The sequence below is a fragment of the Salvelinus fontinalis genome, chromosome 38 (assembly GCF_029448725.1).
Source record: "Salvelinus fontinalis isolate EN_2023a chromosome 38, ASM2944872v1, whole genome shotgun sequence".
Taxonomy (NCBI): Eukaryota; Metazoa; Chordata; class Actinopteri; order Salmoniformes; family Salmonidae; genus Salvelinus; species Salvelinus fontinalis.
Genome location: NC_074702.1, coordinates 29,384,531 through 29,401,732, shown reverse-complemented (window position 1 = coordinate 29,401,732; position 17,202 = coordinate 29,384,531). Strand labels below are relative to the sequence as shown.

Here is a 17,202-nt window from a genome sequence, read left to right as displayed (position 1 = left end):
TTGTAGCCTGGACTCTTTATTCTACTGAAATAAAAGGCTACCATTGTACATGAATAACGCTTTTCTGGGCGTGTCTCTGTAAACCAATAGAACAAACTGAGAGGTGGGGTTACGTGGCCCACGATAATAAATACAGTGAGTTGTTCACGAGTAGTTGCTCTTCTCCCCGAAGTAGGTCCACTCTATAAGTATCCAGCGACGTCTTACGGCCGAAAAACGACACCAAACTGCAAATATGTCCAGAAAATTCTTCGTCGGTGGTAACTGGAAGATGAATGGCGACAAGGCAAGCCTTGGCGAACTCATCAAAACCCTGAACTCTGCGAAGCTCGACCCCAACACCGGTGCGTGGTTATGTGGTTTCTCTGCTTTAATGTCTGACTCGTGTAGTAGACTGAGAGTTGATCTTTGGAATTGTGTAACTTGTCGCATTGGGTTGCCTGGTGTAGCCTATCCAGTTGAAATGATAATCGCACGGCACACTTTTATATTGTGAAACAACAAAGAATAAGGAAGGTCCTTTTTCTGATATCAGTGCACGAATCAATGGGTGGGCAAACCCAGCTCTACTCCGGTAGGTCCCTTTTTCATTGCCACTTTCACAAGGGTTTTAAATTATGGGATACCCTGACCCCAATTTTGACGTAACTATGGTGCGATGGCGACAATTTGTCGAACAGAAATCACCAATGCAGAATACATAGGCCTATGCCTATTTTGGTACTGAAGCCCACTATACTCATTTGCAACCAGAGAAAGCAATTGTCAGGGGATTTCAACCAGTATTTTAAACTGAACTAGGATAGAAGAACATGACTTGCTAAGTGGATTTTTTGTCAGTGGGCGTACGTTCCGAACAGCACGTATCCACTACTGTCTGGCGCAAGCGAGGGGCGAAATGTATGTTCTTTGATGTATTATAATGATCCATCTGATCGCGATCCCTGTTCATATAACCACATTTGGTCCTCCTGGTAGTTATCACAATACTTTAATTTAGAAATGCATTCTACCGTTAGACACGAACTAATTTATGCCCACATACTAATTCTATTAATCTATAAAATAATTGAGTTATCCGCCATAGACAATGGCGGAAACACCAACATCTCCATCGTGCATTTCCAAGTTGCCGCAGACGCGTAAATGCAATATGCCCTGTTTGCATGTGAACACGGGCTAAAGGTACTTAGTCACATTTTGTCATTTTTTTGTAGGATACGCTCATGGGTGTTATTGCGCACTCCGTGGAGCAGCAAATATAAGGACACGTTCTGTCCGTGTAGTAGCCTACATTTCAGTGTACAGCCTCGGACTTTAACCCACAAAGAGCCACCCCTTACAAGTCGTCTACACAGTACACACTGACTGACGCAGCGTCCTGTTTCATGCATGTGCCAGCAGATGACAAACTCGTGTAGGCTTTTCCCATGTCTCTTTCTAGAAATGTGAAGTCAATATTCAGTCACTTCTTCCCTGGGCCGTTTAATGAACCTGCAGAGTATTTGATTTTTCTTCTTCTGTGGTTGACCTTTGAACTTCAGGTCCTGTTCGACCCCAGCAGAATGTGACCATGTGAGTGACCTTTTGGAGGTTGAACTAGGACCTTTTTGCAGCTGGGGACTGACTCTTGACAGGGATAAATGACCTTTACAGAGGGAATAGTGACTGGAGGTTTAATATAGACTCACCTAACCCCAAGATACAGTTACATTGCTAATGTCAGTGTATGCTTACTGTACTCCACAACACTAGGGATAACCCACATGTACAGTCTGTACTAATGCTGCAGACTCAGGTATTGGACTGTATAACCAACACTGTGGATCAAATAGGCCTAATAATTTTTGCTCGTTAGGCTTTGTTGCTATATACACTGATGTGAATAGTGGAGTGGGGCACTGCATGGAGTTGTCACCACTCTCAAAGGAAAGGCTTTTTCACTGATACTAGATATCACTGTGTACCATCCTCAAGTTTTCCTGAAAATATTACTGTAACATGGGCATCCATGCATCCAAGGGGCAAATCCTTACTTCCACTTAGAATTTTCACTTCATCTCACATTGACATCAATGCATGACTGAGTGAAAATGAACAGAAGTGGAATTTAGGATTCACCTCAAAGAATACAAACTGGTCCAGTGTAAGTCAGCAAGTTACTTAAACCCTGAGAATAGTGGTCAGTGCATGACCGTGTTGGTTCTCTCTCTGTGCTTGCAGAGGTGGTCTGCGGCGCCCCATCAATCTACCTTGAGTTCGCCAGGTCCAAGCTGGACCCTAAGATCGGAGTGGCTGCTCAGAACTGCTACAAGGTCAAGGGTGGTGCCTTCACCGGGGAGATCAGGTAATGGACATGCCCTGTAACTGCGCATGGTTGTCTCTTCAGGACTCTAGTGCTTTACTGAACCAAACATTGTAGGCTTACAGATTAACTATCTCCTTTCTCACACTTCTCTTTCTTTTCCCCTTCTCTTTCTCTCAGCCCTGCGATGATCAAGGACGTTGGCGTGCACTGGGTGATCCTGGGCCACTCTGAGAGGCGCTGGGTCTTTGGAGAGACTGATGAGGTAAATGGCTTATTTGATTGAGTGCTCTTGTTTATGAATGTGGTCTTGGGAGGCGTCTTTGGAGGTGGCAGACGACTATCGCAAAAACAGGGCCGGTGACAGTATTGGATTATGTCTCTTTCAACAGTGACTTGACTTTTTAAAGTGACAGAATTTGAGGAGCAGTGACAAATCATTTTAATCTCCTTTTGAATTTTTTCTGATAAACACTCAAGGTGTTGATCAAGTAGAGGAAATGTGAAAAATATTACAACAACCTGTCTGATTGGATAACTGTCCTGACAGCTTATTGGTCAGAAGTGTGCCCACGCCCTGGAGAATGGCCTGGGTGTCATTGCCTGCATTGGTGAGAAGCTGGACGAGAGGGAGGCTGGCATCACAGAGAAGGTCATCAACGCACAGACCAAGCACTTCGCAGGTACTGTAACCATCACTGAAATCACTGATTCATCATGAGTGTTACACAGGACCACAGATTCTGCTCAGGCGTACACATATTATCAGAGTGCTGATCTAGGATCAGTTTGCATTTTATATCTTTGAAAATGGGACCTGAACTTTACAATGCACGAAGAAGAGTTAAACATGTCAAGAACCATGGCAATAATATATATATATATATATATATATATATATCAATCGTATAAACTGTGAAGGCCTCTTTGTATCTTGAAAGCAAGCAATGAATTACTGTATATACAGTGTATTACATTATAACGTTGTTGAATGTAGTAATACTACTGCTGTGTGAATACATCCTATTGGCAAAGGGATAGTGTGACGGCCACAGACGTGATTGGGACTTTCAGTGTAATGAATTAGTTTTCCTTTTTGTAAACAACTTGGTCATATCTAGCGTGTCCATTTTGAGTTCTCCATTTTTATTAATGTGAATGCATTCTGTTTGCAGACAACATTAAGGACTGGTCCAAGGTTGTTCTGGCCTATGAGCCCGTGTGGGCCATCGGCACCGGCAAGACCGCATCCCCCGCCCAGGTATGTGTTTCTTCTATTGTCATTACAATTGTATGACCTCAATGGAAAGAACATGGGGACATGTGACTAAAAGCCTGAATCTCTTTGTACTGTATATATTCAGTCTAGACTAGAGCAGAATTTGTTGTCCATTTGAGATTCATCACTAAATTGAAGACTGACGTCAGAACATACTGGACTTTGGAACCCATATTCATGTTTTTATTTGAATCTTTTATTATCTTTGTCTCTCAGGCCCAGGACGTTCATGACAAACTGAGGCAGTGGGTCAAGGCCAATGTGTCCGAGGCAGTAGCCAACTCTGTCAGGATAATCTATGGAGGTGAGACCACTCATCTGCTTCACGTTTAAACACACTAAAGCTGTTAATGCCACGACCACCAAAGTGGGGATTAATAGGTTTTGTCATTGCATTGGTAAGCTAATTCAAGTCGGGGACATGCAGTGGTAGGAGCGTACAGTGGACTCTTTTCTCCCCCACCACTCTGTCCCCCTCTCTCATAAATCCATTCCTCACTCCTATCCGTCTGTTCTCTTCTCAGGTTCCGTGACAGGTGGCACCTGCAAGGAGCTGGGAGGCATGAAGGATGTGGACGGTTTCCTGGTTGGCGGCGCTGCACTCAAGCCAGAGTTCGTTGACATCATCAACGCCAAGCAATAAGAACCCTGACGTGGTCGGACCATGTCCATATTTTAGGCCAACTCCATTCAGATGAAACACGAACCATCATCCTCAACTTGGTTCTTAGAACCCCATTCCCTTCACTTTTTTTTATTCAAGTATTTGTGTGACAATGTCTTTACCTCTGTTTCCTTTTTTGGTTTAATGTTTCAAAGAAAAGGGACAGATTGACACGCATACTATACAGCAGTGAAGGGTGTTAGTTCAACTGAGATGGTGTTTTTTGTACTGGCCTACACTACTGTTTAAATGGACTGCGCTTGACAAGACCATCCTGGATGGAACAACAACCATGCCTTTTACTTGGAAGTTTATGAGCTTTTATGTATACAGTGTCAACTAGCAACGTCAATCAGATTCACTTGTCTTTGTACTATAGCTGACTCTTTGCGTAACTATGTTCCGTGGCTTATCCCTTCCCATAGAACACATGATCCTCTCCGGTCAAGAGGGAGGCGTCCATGTTTGGTCATGGCCGACTGCGGGGGCCTAGTAAATGTTGTAATAAAAGGTTTAGACTAGTTGTGTCTTGTTTTTATTTTATGGCTGTGAGGAAACACCGCATGACCTTGACTACTACGAGGCTGCATTCCTACTCATGTGTAACGCCAGTCAGACTACAGTATCTGGTGGTGGTACTTTGGTAACATGATGCCAAATTCCTGAGCATTCATGTAGATAATGGTGCAATTCACATGGCCACTAAGTGACACCAAATCACCAATATCCTCAAATAAAATGTACTTCTCTTCTGCAGCATTCTTAAAGTGAGCTGTTTATAAAAGGTCAAACACTATCCTATTTTCTCTGGTGGCTTCTCTCCTTACCTTGAACTCTGAGGCTGTCAAATTATGTAATATGCCAGGGAGATCTGTATACTGTAGCTAAGAAAGTAATACTAAGTGTATGTAGTGTTAGTAGCCCATGTGCCTCACCTGACTAATTTGGTCCCTTTCCCCCTCATTTAGCTTACTGTTCTGACTTGTTGGTGCACATGTAGCCTACAGCCTGTTTTGGAGAAACGTCAATGAATATTGTAAGCGCTTTCAATGCCCCCTTTAAAACAATTTTGGGAGAGTTTGCCCCACCAAGATTTGCATGGTAAAATCGCCACTGCCAAGAAGACTCGAGGCTGTAATCGATTCCAAAGGTGATTCAATAAAGTACTGCGTAAAGGGTCTGAATACTTAATTTTTTTTGTTGCCCAAGCCTGTTTTAGAGCAATGTCATTGAATATTGTAAGAGCTTTCATTGTTTCATGTTTCATAATCCTACGTGTCTGGAAAAGATATGCTGTAGCCTGGGAACAGGTTTTAAAGACGGCTGTTACATCTTCACAAGCCAATCGCTACTGATTATTAAGCTTTAAACCTACTAAATGTTCTCTCCACCAACAAGAGGGGTGTTTGGGTCATGAACAGTGCTTGCGCAGGATGTTCCCCAATGCTGGATGGGTGACCTGAGTGAAAACTTTTGGGGACCCCTGCTATATCGCACAGTAATAGGTTACTGTAACCTACCCATACTGTCAAATATTTTACATAAGCTACTGGTCTATTTACTGTGTTGGCAGAATGTTTTAATCGTTTGCAGTAATGCTGTATCCGGCAAAGGACTGTCAGTTTCTGAAAGAGAAAATAATGGCAAATGGTTGTGCACCTGTCAGTGAATGTTTAAATTCAACATTGCATTGGCTTTCCCCCCAATCTAAATATGGACTGCCTGCAAATTCTTAAACATTGTCCAGGGCAAACTACAAAAAAAATGCAATTACTATACATACAGTAGCATACATATAGGCCTACTTCAATGTAAAATATCAACTGTTTACCTTTTAAATTCGACTGTATATTGTGCCATTGGCTTCCCTGAAAACGGGTACTGACAGGAGGAGCATTAGGAGTCTGTCAGAGGTCATCACACTGGATGGGGATGGTGATGGAGGCTTTGATGGTCCACACAATGAAGAAGCAGATGTCCTTTCCAGTGATGTGGAGCTGACCTTGGATCTTGTGCCAGTAAGACACTCCCTCTTCAATTGTAAGGTCCCATGCACCATAGGGACACTTGACCTCCACCACTACTGTGGTGCCCACCAGACCCTCCGTTGAGGCACCCAGGATCCCAGACCCCGTGACCTAAAGCCCTGACTCCTGCATATCCATCCCTGTAGCCATTTGAATGCCTTGATGCCCTCCTCTTCGTTATCTGTAGCCCACTTTACAGACAACATCCCATCCAATGACTGATCTGAGGACCCTTTTTTTTTTTAGCAGCAACAGAGTAAAGCGCTTGGCCCTAACCACTGCTCCATAATTTCTGTCCGTTAACCTCCCTCTCCTCATGGTGTGCCAGTTGGGGTTGGTGTGCTGTCCAACTGTTGCCTGCCGTATAGCCTCCTGCTGCTCTGCTGACAGCGCCATGCCAGCCAGGATGCCTGCATGCCCCAGGTGCGCTTATTTTTTAAACTTCTTCGGGATGTCCCTTCCACGGGACGGTTGAGCTAACGCAGGCTAATGCGATTAGCATGAGGTTGTAGGTCACAAGAACATTTCCCAGGACATAGACATATCTGATATTGGCAGAAAGCTTCAATTCTTGTTAATCTAACTGCACTGTCCAATTTACAGTAGCCATTACAATGAATGAATACCATTCTATTGTTTGAGGAGAGTGCACAATTTTGAACATGAAAAGTTATTAATAGACAAATTAGGCACATTTGGGCAGTTTTGATACAACAGTTTAAACAGAAATGCAATGATTCATTGGATCAGTCAAAAACGTTGCACATACACTGCTGCCACCTAGTGGACAAAATCTAAATTGCACCTGGGCTGGAATGATACATTATGGCCTTTCTCTTGCATTTCAAAGATGATGGTAAAAAAAATTTACAAAAGAATGGTTGCTTTTTTCATTGTATAATCTTTAACCAGATCTAATGTGTTATATTCTCCTACATTCCTTTCACATTTCCACAAACTGTGAAAAAGTGTTTCCTTTCAAATGGTACAAAGAATATGCATATCCTTGCTTCATGGCCTGAGCTACAGGCAGTTAGATTTGGGTATGTCATTTTAGCTGAAAATTTAAAAAAAGGAGCGGATCCTTAAGAGGTCCGGTACAGACAGGGTGACAGGGAGGGTAGCTGATGTTCTGGCTCAGGTTCAAGGAGACATGCCGTCCCTCTGATCCTGCTCCGGTGAAGGTTCCTTGGCCACTGAAGACCCTCGTCTGTGGGCTCTCGGGACAGAGGGATGTAGTCTTCAACCGGGTACAGGTCCTCCACGGACTGCACCTGGTTGGGCACGGCTGGCTTCCTCAACTCGCATTCCACATCTGTACGCCCGATATTGTGAACCACCAAAATAGGCTGTATGACTAGGGCTGTTGCGGTGACCATATTACCGCCACACCGGCAGTCACGAGTCATGAAGCAGTCAAATTCCACGTGACCGTTTAGTCAGGGTAATTAGGATTCTCCAAGCTCTGATGTTGCTGATGGTCATTAGTAGCCTACCAAACTTGCTAACTACCTGGTACTCAGCACTCTATTGTACCTGTAATCACTCTGACATCAATGCAAATGTATCGAAAATCTAATCAAACACTTCATGAGAGCCCATGAGCTCATGTTGCGCAACATTTCTATAGGCTATGCAATTGTGCGAGAAAACAGAGTGATGGCCTCTATTAAGAAGAGGAGGATCCCATCAGCGTTATATAGGCTAGGACTACTATATTAATTTAGCAACTTTCCTAATATTAAGCACATTGCTTATTTTACAACAGGAGTATAGCCTACCTGGCTGGCATGGAAATTAACCATGAGAAAAGCATCCTCCATTCGCTATTTAAGTGCATAGATAGGTATTTCTTCCCGCTGCCCCTGTATTGAGACAGGTGCATGATAATTGTCCATTCTAACTCAAAACAAATTTCACACATTCGTCAGCCAACATAATGAGTAGGCCTAACGAACAGCAGAAGCACTAGCCTATGTCATTCTACGATCCACCATAGTACAAAAGTTGACCTATTCTATTCTGTGCGATAAATAATTATTCCAAACACAGTCTGGGATGCGATAGATCCCAAATGAATACAACCGCTAGCATCAAAAAAACGTTTTTACGCAATGTGGCTGACGCAACAGACCAGAACGTTTAGCTTTAAATGTTGATAAACTATTACACGGAACCCAAACCGGCTGCGCGCGTGCACCATCATGCGCCATCGTGCATAAATGTATTTTGTCCCCCCACACCAAACGTGATCAAGATACGCAGGTTAAAATATCAAAACAAACTCTGAACCAATTATATTAATTTGAGGACAGGTCGAAAAGCATTAAACATTTATGGCAATTTAGCTAGCTAGCTTGCTGTTGCTAGCTTATTTGTCCTGGGATATAAACATTGAGTTGTTATTTTACCTGAAATGCACAAGGTCCTCTACTCCACCAATTAATCCACACATAAAACGGTCAACCGAATAGTTTATAGTCATCTCTCCTCCTTCCAGACTTTTTCTTCTCTTGACTTTATATTGTGATTGGCAACTTTCATAAATTACGTGCATTACCGCCACCAACCTATTTCATCTTTCAGTCACCCACGTGGGTATAACCAATGAGGAGATGGCACATGGGTATCTGCTTCTATAAACCAATGAGGAGATGAGAGAGGTAGGACTTGCAGCGCGATCTGCGTCAGAAATAGAACTGACTTCTATTTTAGCCCTTGGCAACGCAGACGCTCGTTGGTGCGCGTGAGCAGTGTGGGTGCAATAATTGAATAATATAGATTTCTAAATGTATTTTGCAATGCTCGCACACTCGACGTGAGCGGTGTAGTTAACCTGTTAGGCTATTTCTTCACATTATCAACGCAGCAATGCGCACATGGCAGTAGGCTATAAATGTTCCATTTGCGGGAAAACACCATTATCAAAAGTGACCACAAATGCGATTATGCATGTAATGCTTTTATTGTAAAAATTATCTTCCCCAAACTTGAAATTCACGCATTGTGTATGTATGTCAGTTAGACTCTAAACCCCTTGTAAAGCGGATTAATGTGCTTCATTTTAAGAAGTTATTTGGCCACTTTAGTTGTGATACAAACTTTATTAAAACATATAGGCCTTTGGGCTAGGCTACAGGAGGTATGCGACTATGATTCGAAAAAGTCGCAAAGAAAAGGCAAATTTTATTGCCTTATGCTGGGCATCATTCACAAATGATAGGCTAATATTGTCACCCATCAGACTGTCTTTACATATACTAAATAATATATGTGTGAAATTTGTTTTGATTCAGAATGAACCATTATCATGCACCTGTCTCGAAACAGAGGCAGCGGAAAAAAGACATGTCATCAATGCACTTGAATAGCGAATGGAGGACACTTTTCTCGTGGTTCATTTTCATGCCTGCCAGGTAGGTTATAATCCTGTTGTAAAGATAAGCAATGTGCTTAATATTAGGAAAGTTGAGGAATAAATATAGTAAGCCTAGCCTATAGAAAACTGATGGGATCGTATTATTTGTACTAAGTTTTCCCTCACTATAGCTGCACTTCTCCACATGGGCAGACTTATAGTCGTCTTCTCCCCTTTTAATGCTCCCACTCATCCTTGAAAAATAACATAAGGTCTGAAATAGACACCGAAGTCGACATACTGCACAAACAGTTATCTAGGCTATTTTTTGATCTACCGCTCTGCTAACTAGCTAGCTAAAGTGTAGTCAGTGGCAAGATAAGACAGAGAATGGGGACGTAAGAAGTTCATGGATTGGACACAGGTCTCTGATCGCGTTGGTGAACGGTAGCTGATAGTGTCAGCTAGAGATGATATTCAGGAGCTTCCAGCAGGAATTTGTAGTCTTGCTGAGGTCTTCTCTATTGCTAATTACATTTCAATTTTTTTGTAAATTGAGGCAAATATATTGATAAAACTCACCTTATCCGAGAGAGAATTACACTGTTAAGCCTACACGAAACACAGACCTTATATGAAGTAGTTCTAAAATCCCAGATGCAAAAATGAATGGTGAAAAAACAATTGAAACCATTACCAGATTAATGGCTAGGTTTTATGGGTATTATAATGTGTCCACAGTGCTGGACAATCGGCCATATACCACATCCCCTCAGGCCTTATTGGTATATTAAACCATGGCATTATTCCAAAAAAATATATATAATATATTAAACCATGGCATTGTTGAATAATAGTTTCTGATTGGCTTGAAGGTCATTCTAGTGTGCATTATTTAAGTGATAATGCCCAAAAAGCCAGTGTTTGGAGGATATGTTGGCATGGGTGTTGTTAGGCCCGAGAATTAAAAACGTTATTTTGATCAATTTATTCATACTATTTCCTCCTTCCACAAGATATAGTCCCGACACAAATCTAGGGTTGCTACCCAAACCGGCTGGTCGTTCGTTCTATCGGGTTGGTTGCCAGAGACGTGACCCAGTCGTTCAGTCTTTTTCATCTGTATCTATGGACGCGACCCAGTCTGTCACACCCTGATCTGTTTCACCTGTGTTTGTGATAGTCTCCACCCCCCTCCAGGTGTTGCCCATCTTCCCCATTATCCCCTGTGTATTTATACGTGTGTTCTGTTTGTCTGTTGCCAGTTCGTCTTGTTTGTCAACCAGCGTTTTTGTTCTCAGCTCCTGCTTTCCCAGTCTCTCTTTTTCTCACCCTTCTGGTTTTGACCCTTGCCTGTCCTGACTCTGAGCCCGCCTGCCTGCCCCTGAGCCTGCTGACCTGTACCTTTGCCCCTCTGGATTATTGACCTCTGTCTACCCTGACCATGCCTGCCATCCGGTACTGTTGCCCAACCTCTGGTTTACTGACCCCTGCCTGCCTTGACCTGTCCATTGCCTGCCCGTTGGATCATTAAACCATTGTTAATTCGTCGTGTCTGCATCTGGGTCTTACCTTCATACCTGATACAGTCGTTCGTTCTAAATGTTCCATTGCCATACTGGCTGGCAATGGAATTCCTTGCTTATTCCTTGCTTGCTAGCTATCCAACTACGGCTAACTTACAGTCACATCAAATTGCAGCCAGAATAGCAGCATAGTAGCTGCATTTGCGTTTAAGTTGTTTTCTAGTGACATTTATTTGGGTACATCCATAACGATTTTGCCTGGCATAGAAAACGTGTTCTCTCATCAGAACACTGTTGTTCAGAGGAGCTAGCCAACAACAAAACTCACACAATCACTTCAAACTGAAGCTGGAAAGACCGCAAACTAAATCAAATCAAATTGTATTTGTCACATGCGCTGAATGCAACAGGTGTAGACCTTACCGTGAAATGCTTACTTACCAACAAACAACAATGCAGTTTTGTGAAAATAGAGTTAAGAAAATATTTACTAAATAAAGTGAAGTAAAAAAAAAGAAAGTAACACAATAAAATAACAATAATGAGGCTATATACAGGGGGTATCGTTAGTCGAGGTAATAAGGTAATTTGTACATTGGGGGACAATGAAAATAGCCCGGGTGGCCATTTGATTAAATATACAGCAGTCTTAAGACTTAGGGGTAGAAGCTGTTAAGGAGCCTTTTGGACCTAGACTGGAGTCTTTGACAATATTTTTGGCATTCCTCTAAAACTGCCTAGTATAGAGGTCCTGGATGGCAGGAAGCTTGGCCCCAGTGATGTACTGGGCGGTACGCACTACCCTCTGTAGCACCTTATGGTCGGATGCCGAGCAGTTGCCATATCAGGCGGTGATGCAACTGTTTAGGATGCTCTCGGATAGCGCAGCTGTAGAACTTTTTGAGAATCTGGGGAGCCATTCCAAATCTTTTCAGTCTCCTTAGGGGAAACTCGCTGCACGTAGTTTCCTGCCTGTCTGTCTCATCCCGACTCACGACATGTTCATTACTATGGGACAGCTGGAGATCGAATTTCGACTCACGACATGTTCATTACTATGGGACAGCTGGAGATCGAATTTGAACATTGAGACAATGTTGCAAATGTTGGAGAGACAGACAGCAAGGTTTATTAACGCATTTACCCAGTCAGTCGGTTCTGTAACTTTGGTGACTATGTCAGATTGCTCCATGCTCTCCAACTCTTTCTTCAGACGGGCACGGAAAGCAAGGGGAATCTTTCTCAGTGGGTAGACCACAGGGATTGCGTCTGGGTCAAGGTGAATGGTACATTCTTTAGATTTGTGCCTTGTGTTCCTATCTCAATGTCAGGAAAGGCTTGCTCTGTCTCTAATATTTTACTTTTCTGTGTCACTGAATCAATAAACAGTTCATCAGCGTTTGACCCTTTGATTGACATTTCATCTTCACTCACTGCGTGTACTGTTTTTCCACGGTAAACTCTGCACACTTTTGCAAAGTGATTCCATTTTACACATTTAGTACACTGTTTGCCTTTAGCTGGGCAATTTCCTTGTTCGCCAAAACAAGACAGTATATGGCTAATATACCACGGCTAAGGGCTGTTCTCATGCACAATGCTGACCTGCTAATCCTGTCCAACTTTTCAGAGTATCAGATGGGCGCTGCAAATTGGAGATTCAACTCGCAAATCTAGTGCAAAGGCATTTTAGAAGCATTTCCTCTATAGCTAATACCGGACACTCATTCATTCTTCATCGCGCAGTCTTCTAAACTCCAGGCTCTATTTAATGCCAAGATGTTTATATTTATTTTTGATTATACTTTTGTAATGCTTTTTGTGACTGGATCATAATTACAGTTACAGTTTTTCAGGTTTCGTGATCCTCGTAATGTTACATGGAAAATACAACTAATGGCACGCAGAATTAAATGTATATCACACTCGCACAAATGCGACCAGTTATTTTAGTATTTGCATTTCATTTCTTTCACTAGCAAATGCGAGTGAACTGCTGGCATTTTAGAGACCACTAAATGACAATCTTATGTTCGCTAACGTTAGCTTGAAACAATTAGTGTTTACCTTTCCACAACACACGGAGTCGAAAAGGGATTTGTCCATTTGTTTGCGTACACCTGACAGTCGACAAACTCAGCATCACAACAGGAGGGGCAGACACGGGGTAGCTACGTCGAATAATGATGTATTAATCTCCATGTCCGTTGACACAAACTCCGTACATGTCTGTGTGTTGCAGCTCGAGAATTGGGATGTTAGATTTACTCAGTAGATTTATTTTTCATAAAAATGTACAACAACAAAAAAAATCAGACCCTATTCATTTCTGCGTACTTTTAACTCGGTTCTCGTTCAAGCGTTTATGGATAGATAATTGCGTAGTCGGTACGCAAAATGCGTGCATTTCTGCATGTTGGCAGGCGACGCAACGTGGAGTGCCTGGACACAGCCCTTAGCCGTGGTATATTGGCCATATATCACAAACCCCCGAAGTGCGTTATTGCTATTATAAACTGGTTACCAACGTAATTAGAGCAGTACAAATAAGTGTTTTGTCATACCCGTGGTATACGGTCTGATATACCAATCAGCATTCAGGGCTCGACCCACCCAGTTTATAATTCCCTATAATGCACTGTATATTTGCATGGTAAAATTCAATGTCTATTCATAGATTGCACCTCCGTCACTCGGTCGCGTCATGCCATTGTTATGAACGTTCTCAAGCCGCCCTCTACTGGCGACGCGATAGTGGTGCCCTAAAGTGGTGATAAACCCAGTCATTCTGGACGGAGGCTAATTACACTTTAGTGCCTGTGTAACGGATGTGAAATGGCTAGCTAGTTAGCGGGTACGCGCTAGTAGCATTTCAATCAGTTACGTCACTTGCTTTGAGAATTAAGTAGTGTTGCCCCTTGCTTTGCAAGGGCCGCGGCTTTTGTGGAGCGATGGGTAACGACTGTGCTTCGTGGGCGACCGTTGTTGATGTGTGCAGAGGGTCCCTGGTTCGCGCCCGTGTCGGGGCGAGGGGACGGTTTAAAGTTATACTGTTACACCTGGAAATACTATGACATTGCTAAAGTAGTCAAATATTTAGTAAAAAAATTGCTAGCAATGCTAACGTTAGAAAGCTAAAATCCGGTGGCCTCCCCTCAATTTTAGCTAGCTAACGTTATACTGCATCTAAAGTCAATCTGGAGACATCAAAACGATGACAAGGTTTTCCTATTAGTTATTTGCCTCCCTTTGAATGTCATTGTATATCCAAGCCACTGTAATGCACTTTTGATTAAATCTTCAACGCTCATTGACGATGCATTGCGTAGAACGCTCAGTCGGGCATCAGTCCAAAACAGTATTTTGACGAAACATGCAACCCATGATATTAATGCAGCGCACATTGGAAGGGGGCTTTGCATGCTATACTTACCTAGACACTGAACTGAAAACACAATGAAATCTTATGACACAGACCAGCCTGGTGGTAGTGACTGGGAAGCAGATATCAAATGATTTAGAACTCTGTGTGATTTGGCAATTTAACCCATCTACACTCTTACATTAATCTCCTGTTATGTATTATTATTATATATATATTTTTAACCTTTATTTAACTAGGCAAATCAGTTAATTAAGAACAAATTCGTATTTACAGTGACGGCCTACCCCGGCCAAACTCTAACCCGGATGATGCTGGGTCATTGTGCGCTGCCCTATGGGACTCCCAATCACAGCCAGTATGTATACAGGGTTTGTCGTGACGCCTCTAGCACTGAGATGCAGTGCCTTAGACCACTGCGCCAATCTATCAATAGATTATAGGTTTTCTCAAAATATGTTACATATATAGTTATAAACATTTATAGTTATTAAATAGTTTTGTCTTTCTCTTATATTTTTCTGGATGCATAAATTATTACTCAATCCAATTTCAATTTAATAATCCAATTTTCATATCTTATTTCAGTTTTTCCCATTTCAGAGCGCTCGACGGGACTTTAATTTAGAAAATCGTGAGAAAAACACGTGACCGGATGTTAGAATCTCACACTGCTTTGTTTACGTTACTTGGGGTAGCTACTCGACTAGCATTCCTTAAAATGTAAAAAATAGAGTTTCTGAGATTGTTTCTCAACGAAAGATTGACAGCTGCTGCTGATGAGATATTTGGGACAATTGAAAAGACAATTGTAGAGTACCAGGAAGAAGTGTCCCGAACGAAAGAGGAGAACAACCGTCTACGGAGGATGCTAAGGTTACAAAAAACAGGTTTGGGACATTTTAAAACGCTTATGGGCACTAGCTAGCTAGCTTCTACTGCTTTGATATTACTACATCTAGCTAGTACTGATTCATGTGAAGCTCATCAATATTTGCCCTTCTGACTCAAATTGCATTGCCAGCATAGCCCCTTGGATTCTCGAGAGCTAATTCAATAGCTACCTACCTGCATTCTACACGTTTTGTTAGACCCCCCTAAAGATGCAGTTTTGCCTGGCCTGCTCACTATGCTGTAGGTTTTACAAAGTAAGAATCAAAAGACAATCTTGTGCATGGGGTGGGAGGAAGCATAAGCTATGAGCGGCAGGTGTTCGATTCCCGGCTGTGGTTTGAATCCAGACTTGGCGTGTCTTTGTTTTCTACTTATTACTACTTATATTTATTGCTTTCATCGTGAAATTTGATATTTTTAATATTTTTTTAATCCATTCTCCCTCAGACTCCCAGCCGCTGACTGTCTCTGACGAAGATCTTCCCCCTGATCAGCAGCACTGTGAGCAGGAGTGGAGCCCAAGTCTGGAACAGGATGGTCCAGAGGCCACACAGATTAAAAAGGAGCAGAAGGAACTCCGGACCAGTCGGAGGGAAGAGCAACTTCAATGGCTAGAGTCTGGTACCAAAGACTTCACATTCAGTCCTGCCTGTTTGAAAAGTAACTATGATCCGATTCAGAACCCAACTCATTCATCACATCTTCACCAAGTACAAAGTGAGGAAAGCAGAGAGAACCCAACTCATTCATCACCTCTTGACCAAATACAAAGTGAGACAAACAGTGAGAACCCAAGTCAGTCCTCATACCTTCACCAAATAGAAAGTGAGGAAGACGGAGAGAACCCGGCAGTTCAGTCCTCATATCTTTACCAAATACAAAGTCAGGAAAACCGAGAGAAACCATGGCAATGCCGTGTTTGTGACAAATGTTTCAACAATATTCATCATCTGAAAGCGCATGTGAGGAGTCACACAGGGGAAAGACCCTATAAGTGTCCTATATGTAGAAAATGCTTTATGACAACAAGCGCATTGAATAGACATCAGACAATTCACACTGATGGAAAACCGTTTAGGTGTAATTATTGCGGCAAATCCTTCAAATGGATGAACTCCCTTGGAAGGCACATAAGGATTACCCACGAGAGGGAGAATATATGACAGTACCTCGTGTGGGGAAAGGGCAACAGCTGTTATGAAAAAGTTTCATCCTAATGCTTTTTATATGCTATTGCCATATAATATTATATGCCATATGCTATTGCCATATAATTACACTATAACAAAATAGAAAACTATGTTATAGTTAATTATAGGATATCTATGGCTATTGTGTGTGTGTGTGTGTGTGTTGTCTTTTTACATGTTTGTAACCACTTTCCCAGGGACTACAGATGGAAATATACATAAGTATTGATCAATGTGCATTGTCTTTGTCAAATAAGGCGTATCTTACACCTGTCTGTGCATAAAGATTGTTTTTTGTCTTGTTCATATGGTGTAATGTCACATCTGTTTTGACCTTTCCTTGATCACTGAGCCAAATAATTTTCCATATGCCTACATTACTGACATTTTTTTAAACCTCAGGTATCTTTCTAATGTGCACAACTGGATGCAAAAAAAATAAAATGTAACACACCAAATCTGTTGCCATAGTCTTATCCCTATTTAGCTATGTTTCTGAGTTTGATGCCATTGAAGAAAAATGTTAAATAATTAAAGCATTTAAATAACTCTGTCCGAGAACTAAGGAGATGTCACA

At 42.1% G+C, this 17,202-nt stretch overlaps 1 protein-coding gene and 1 long non-coding RNA gene across 2 annotated transcripts; both read left to right on the top strand.

Annotated features, from left to right (window-relative positions):
* Positions 1-124: 124 nt before the first annotated feature.
* LOC129837419 (triosephosphate isomerase B) lies at positions 125-4,769 on the top strand. The gene is made up of 7 exons (XM_055903571.1): positions 125-344; positions 2,224-2,347; positions 2,486-2,570; positions 2,856-2,988; positions 3,481-3,566; positions 3,801-3,888; positions 4,109-4,769. The coding sequence occupies exons 1-7, from the start codon at positions 236-238 to the stop codon at positions 4,225-4,227; spliced, it is 744 nt and encodes a 247-aa protein (XP_055759546.1). The 5' UTR covers positions 125-235; the 3' UTR covers positions 4,228-4,769.
* A 10,163-nt stretch (positions 4,770-14,932) lies between these two features.
* Positions 14,933-17,083, top strand: LOC129837302 (uncharacterized). Its single transcript, XR_008756702.1, has 2 exons — positions 14,933-15,431; positions 15,883-17,083. It is a non-coding gene; the product is annotated as an uncharacterized LOC129837302 (long non-coding RNA).
* The last annotated feature ends 119 nt before the right edge of the window (positions 17,084-17,202 follow it).

What these genes read in the sequence shown, in the direction of transcription:
- LOC129837419 (XM_055903571.1), top strand. Translation starts at nt 236, where the DNA reads ATGTCCAGAAAATTCTTCGTCGGTGGTAACTGGAAGATGAATGGCGAC. An exon ending in TCTTTGGAGAGACTGATGAG is followed by an intron (nt 2,571 to 2,855) that starts GTAAATGGCTTA and finishes CTGTCCTGACAG; the next exon opens with CTTATTGGTCAGAAGTGTGC. An exon ending in ACAGACCAAGCACTTCGCAG is followed by an intron (nt 2,989 to 3,480) that starts GTACTGTAACCA and finishes TTCTGTTTGCAG; the next exon opens with ACAACATTAAGGACTGGTCC.